At 40.4% G+C, this 6507-nt stretch overlaps 1 protein-coding gene across 3 annotated transcripts in view; it reads right to left on the reverse strand.

Moving 5' to 3' along the window:
• The window catches only part of Sdccag8 (serologically defined colon cancer antigen 8), a 201260-nt gene that overhangs the window by 137018 nt on the left and 57735 nt on the right, over positions 1-6507 (reverse strand). For all 3 annotated transcript variants that reach the window (XR_003377060.1, XM_005348997.3, XM_026779834.1), the window contains exon 12: positions 5784-5900. Coding sequence is in view for 2 of the 3 variants with exons in the window: in XM_005348997.3 (XP_005349054.1) it covers positions 5784-5900 (117 nt within the window). In the remaining variant the exon portion in view is untranslated. The remainder of the gene's footprint in view (positions 1-5783; positions 5901-6507) is intronic.

The raw sequence follows: 6507 nt of genomic DNA on the forward strand, positions 1-6507 counted from the left end.
GGGGAGATGGTCAGTGAGGAATCACTTGGGGAGATGGTCAGTGAGGAATCACTTGGGGAGATGGTCAGTGTGGAAAGCACGTGGGGGAGATGGTCAGTCAGTGAGGAAAGTACTTGCCATGCATGGTGAGGACTTGAATTTGATATCTGGAACCCAGAAAAATGCTAGCCAGGGTTATCATTTGTTTGTTTTGAAGTTTAAAACTTGATTTTTTATTTCTGGTACCACTCTAGCAATTTGCAAGGCAATATACTTGATGTAACAAGGAAAAATAGAAAGAAAAGAAAAAGACAAAGCTACAACAGATAAAGACCTCGGGATACACATCTAATCAACACTGCCTGCATAAATAAACAGCTGCAGGTTTTATAAACCGTGCTATAACAGTCCTGAAGAAGAAGGGTTTCCTGTTTGAGCTGGGGTGACGTTTCTGACTAAGGACCACTGTTGCTTCTGTGGCTGAATTTTACATTCCTCCAAAGCATTTGGGATAACTGTCTCAGAATAATCTTCTGCTTCCCTGACAACTTACCTGATGTGAGATTCCCCTCTGTATGCTATTAATATGTTAATATGGTTAATAAAGAAGCCACTTTTGGCCAACGGCTTAACAGAGTAAAGCCAGGTGGAAAATCCAAACAGAGATGTACAGAGAGAGCAAGCAGAGTCAGAGAGAAGCCATGTAGCCGCTTCAGGAGACAGACGCTGGATGCCGAACAGAACCTTACCAGTAGGCCACAACCACGTGGTGACACACAGATTAATAGCAATGGGTTAATTTAAGATATAAGAGCTAGCCAATAAGAAGTGTTAGCTAATAGGCCAAATAGTGTTATAATAATATAGTTTCTGTGTGATTATTCTGGGCTTGGGCGGCCAGGAAATGAACGAGTGGCCCTCCAGCTACACTTACCGTTCTTTCCCTAAGAACTGGAACCCTTTTCTGCTGATTGCTGATGTTTCTGCTACCAGGCTCACAGTGATCATCACCACAGGGACTGCCTGAGTGTCCTCCACCAAAACTGCCCTCCTTCATGGATCCATATTTTGATTGCTGTTGCCCAACTTAATTATACTTCCCACCACCATAGCTACCTCTACCAGATTTTCCTCATCCATCATAATAGCCACCATATCCTCCTCATCCACTACTGCATCCACCACCTTGGTTTCCATATCCTGGTCCACCATCACCATAGTCTCCTCTATTACTACAACCAGGACCACTACCATAGCTGTCACCATCACCTCTAAATGCACGGTATCAACCTCCATAACTACCTTTGCCACCATAGCCTGCTCTTCTACCAAAGGTTCTACCAAAACCAAAATTACCTCTACCATGTCTCATTTCCTCCATAGTTGTCAGATCCACCTCCCTGACCACTCTGATCAGTGGACTGCATTTTTTTTTAAAGATGAAATGGTCTTTTTCACTTCACAATTATGCACATTGACAGTTGGCATTTCTGAACAATTTCACCAACTTTGTCATGATTATCAAAAATTATAAAAGCAAATCTCTTTGTTCCCCACTCTGCTTGACTTCTAGAACTTGGATGGCTTCAATCTCCCATACTTTTCAATGTATTCTCTCAGATTCTATTCTTCTATATCTTCAATACCAACAAAAATTTCTTGTTTGTTAAATGCACTCCAGGCTTTATAGCCTCCTCTCAAAGAATGGCTCTGTAGTTCCAGCACATGCCCACCAACCTTGGGTAGTCCATATACAATTGCTTCACCAACTCTTCAACACAAGAGTAAGTCATAAAACCAAAGCCAATGAAATGTTTTGTTGAGGGCTTCACATCCCCACAGTCTGAAAAGGTGGTCCACTTCTCAGAACGTTCTCTTAAGCTATCATCTGTAGTTCCAACGCTTAGATCATTGAATAAACAGCTTCCACAACTGCTCTGCTTTCTTTGGGTCATCTCCCCACCTCTATGCCAGCCTCAGCAACAATGGCCTGGAGACAAGCTGGGGTGAGTGGGCAATAGTTTTCCCTCCATTCTGAGGCATGGCTCACCTCTTTCAACTGGAGTTCTATATGGGACCGAGGGGAAGACATTGGAACGGGGCATCTATAATCCCCCTACTAGTGGAACAGAGACAGGATGATCCCCAGAGCTTGCTGGAGAGCCAATTAGCAAAACTGGTGAACATCAGACCAAAGAAAGACCCTGTCTCAAAGGAGGTGATGGCATTCCCAAGGCTGACAGCTGAGGTTATACTCTAGCTTTCACATGAATGTGTATACACTGAAGAAACACACACACACACACCTAAAAACAAAGAAAACTTAGAAGCTGAAGGATCACATATGCACCCTCAGTTATAGAGCACCTATAAGGATCTATATCCAGTACGCTAATCCTTGTGCTACATATAGTTCCAAATTAAATAACAAATTTAAAATACCATGATGGGGAGCAGGAAGCAGAAGAGGAAGAAGAGGAGTGCAAGAGACTAAAGAATAAATAAAGAAGAGAAAGGCTTCCTATTACAGCACCTTTAACATCATGCTTCTCTTTACCGTGACTTGCACTGGCCTGACGAAGGCTAGAGGCTAAAAAGGCGCATCTTTGAGACTCCACTATGTAATTGAAAGTTGACAATTCCCAAGATGTACCCCTCATTTCCAGCCAGCTAACCCAGCAATGCCAGGTTAAACACAAGGCTCGGAAATGTTGTAGTCTGCATTTCAGAGTCTCTGGCCCCCTTCTTGAATGCAAAGAAAAGCAATGCCACATGGTAGCCACGTGCTCCCATAGTGTGGCAGGGGATTAAGATGTAGCTCTGTAGAGTGCAAAGACATGTTTCAGAAGTACAGAGCATACGCACAGCCTTCCACAGGAAATAGACAATAAAGAAAGTTGATTTTTTTTTTCCTCAGCGTTCCTTTCACCTCCTTTAAATGAGGATAGTACCTTAGCATTTGAATAGACAAAGAACACCTGCCTTGCATTTTGGAATAAGCCAACTGCGAAACATTTTTGAGATAAAGAAATGTGAACATTGTCTGGGTGTCACTTGCTACTAATTATTGTTAATATTGCTCAGTGTGATAATATAATATGAAAATTTCCTTCATGAATATAAAGTATTTGTAGATAAAATAATAAATATAATGTTTGATATCTGTTTTAAAATTTTCTGCAAAAGGAGAAGAGGTAGAGGAAGACAAGGAGAAAGAGGAATTTGTAAAAGATAAGATGGAAAAAGTATGATAGTGGAGGCGAAGCTAAGAGAAGAATTCTGGGCTGGCTGGAACAGAAGTGACACAATAATGAATGTAAGTACTAGAAGCACATAAGTTATTTATAATATTCCGTCTCATATGCCTTTAAATTCCCATGATGGGTGTGTGTGTACGTGTGTGTACCTGATATTTACCAAAACACAAACAAAAAAAGAAAAAAAAACAAAAAAAAAAAAAATCAAGGCACAAAGTTCCCAATCTCCACACCAAATGCCTTTTGTGTTTCTTCTGCAGACGCACCCGAGACCGACAGCGTTCTCTAAGCTGGAGCGATACAAAAGAGCTGATGGGAAGGAAAATTCACCCGTGGGTCCTGACACAATATAAAAAGAAAAGAAGAAAGTGGGCGGAAGAGACAGCCATTGTCCCTCCTCTAACCTTTCTTTCTAATTATGCCAGAGTCAAGGCTCAGGTCACGAGGAAAATCATTTTGGTGGTCAAGCATTTGCCCTGTTTTGTGTACATCAAAGAGGCTCTTGTTCTCACCACATTCCGATCTCAGTTTCCCACCTACTTTCAAAACCCATCAAGTGGCCAGATTAGCTAAAATATAAATAAAATGACTATATTATGGGGAACACCTGTTTGCAAACCAAGAGACAGGCCTCTGGTTCTGATGACTGTATGATATGTAAGGCTTTAAAATTGAATATGCTTTATATCATTGTAGGTATTTCAGATAAATGCTCGCCATGGCCAGCTTTTCAAAGCTAAATGTAAATTTCTCTCCTGGGTGCAGATGGTGGCCAAGCTAAATAGCTCTTCGGTCTTACAGACAGAAGGTCAGGTCATGGCTGAAAGACCAAAGAACAATTGCTTCTTTGCTGCTCCAAATCATCCAGGGAATGAGAAGCTACGACTTTCTGAAACTGTCTGTTCAGTGCAAAACAGTTACAAAGAGTACCTACACGGCCTCCTTGCAGTCTGTCCCAGGAACACGGAAGCAGGCAAAGTCCCCTGACCCTCCACAGGCTGACTCCTGCCCCACCGGAGGCGCATCTCTGTCTACACTGCATCACTAAGGACACTGGGAAACTTAATATTTCAGACATCCGGAAAGAGTGGCAAAGGAAAACCATTCCCTGCAACTTCAGCCTTTAGGAAGAGACAGTGTGCTAAAGACAGACACTGGAGATGCTTTTAAACTAAGCTATCATTTCCAAATGAAGCTCTCCTTGTTAGTGTACTGTATTTGTTTTTTTTATCACTAAAACAGGACAACGTAATTTTAAATCATTCCCAAACTCTTTGCTTCTGTGTTCTATTAGTTGAAAACTTTATACTTCTAGAGTACTATATAATAACTCAGAAGATATTTGATACTGTTACAGGGTGTGCCAACATAGCTCTAAAAACCTGTGGGCATCAAAAAGAGGAAAGCGCTCCATTGATTTAGTAGTCCCAGGCTTTCACGCCTTGGTGGGAAGAACTTCCATTCCACTATCAGGTACGCCCCCAACTGGATGAAATGAAGCCTGAACACGCTAGTACTGAGATCTCCAAAGTCTTCATATAGTGAAATCAAAACTACTTTTATTCTGGTTGTCTGGGCTTCATTTTAGCACTAAGGGTTTCAGCCATGATTTGAAATTTTTTTTTGCACCAAACTTCATTAGCACTTTCTTATTTAATCCTTTCCCCAATTGCCTTTATGTCATTTGTCATCAACAGCTGATGGGCTGAAAGGGAAAATATGTTGAAAATATGATAGAAAGCCTTCATTAGAAATATGTTGCAAAATTATCTGGAGCAACTTACTTCTAAATTGTAAGGATATCTCTAAATTATTGATACTGATACCTCAGTCTTATTATTTTAATAGAATACACAATCTGCTTTTCTTGGCTATAAGGGATGCAAACCTTCAATGGCCTATAACGTAACATAAAAATAGAACATCAAAAGTCAATCTGCCATAACTTTCTTTTTAAAAGCCTTCCCCAGAGTCAATTAAAACTGGAGTATCTACACACTCTCAACAGAGTTCTAACATAAAACATCTGTTCAAACTGAAATTGAAGCAAGTAGCATTTCCCTAACATTTCTAATTCCACTGTATGTAGGCTTCCTGAGCAAACGTATTCATGGCTATCTCAGTGAAAACTGCTTCCATTCTGCCAGCAATCAATTTGATTGACATATTTACATATCAACTCATCTCATCTTACAAATTTTAAAGTTTTTCATTTAAAATTGGATGCAAGTTGGCATCTTTGAAGAACTTTATGAACATATATTTTAGGTTCAAACTGTGCATTAGAACATTTTTTAAACTTTTCTAAGTAATAGATACATATCCAAATGTCTATTTATGAACTGTCAGATTGGAATTTCATATGCAAGCGGTTGTATTCTACCACTTCATGTCAGGCAACTATAAATGAGATTCTTTTAATAGCATAAACTGGGTCCTACATTAGTTAGAAACAATACAAGAGAAACAAATAGCTAAGGGATAAAGCCACACCAACTCCAGAAAACATGTCACTGATATAATAGCTGTACTTGTGTCATTCCTTACCTCATCTTTAATTTCAAGATCCCTTTGAGATTTTGCTTTGTATTCTCTGTGCTCCTTTTCTGCCTCATCCTTCTCCATTTTCGTTTTATTCAACTGAAAACGCATTTCTCCACACACCTGTTAGAGCATAAAAACAGATCAATAGCCTCTGGAATCCGCAGAGCAATGCCGACAATTCGATCTTTTGGTGCCCCCTAGAGGACACACAGATAAAGTACAACAAGACTTTTCTAAGAGTATTAAATACAGTGTAAGATTTGAAGGCAATACAAGGAATTAATGTTGTTTAACATTCCAAATCACCACAATGAAAGGTTAAGTCGGAAAGATGGACCAGCAGGTAATGATGCTTGCCGCCAGCTTGAGTTCCTGAGTTCAACCCAGGGTCCCATGAAAAGGACAGAACCTACTCCTTTCCTTCAAGTTGTCTTCTGACGTCCCTGAGTGCCATAGCACAGTGCGGCCACACAGGAGCATGCACGTGCACATATACACACACACACACACATACACACACACACAGACACACACACACACAGACACACATACACACACACACATACACACATACGTGCACACACACATACACACAAACACACACACACATACACACACACAAACACATACACACAAACACATACACACACACAAACACACACACACACACATACACACACAAACACACACACAAACACATACACACACACATACACACACACATACA

Source organism: Microtus ochrogaster, chromosome 6, assembly GCF_000317375.1.
Source record: "Microtus ochrogaster isolate Prairie Vole_2 chromosome 6, MicOch1.0, whole genome shotgun sequence".
Classification (NCBI taxonomy): domain Eukaryota; kingdom Metazoa; phylum Chordata; class Mammalia; order Rodentia; family Cricetidae; genus Microtus; species Microtus ochrogaster.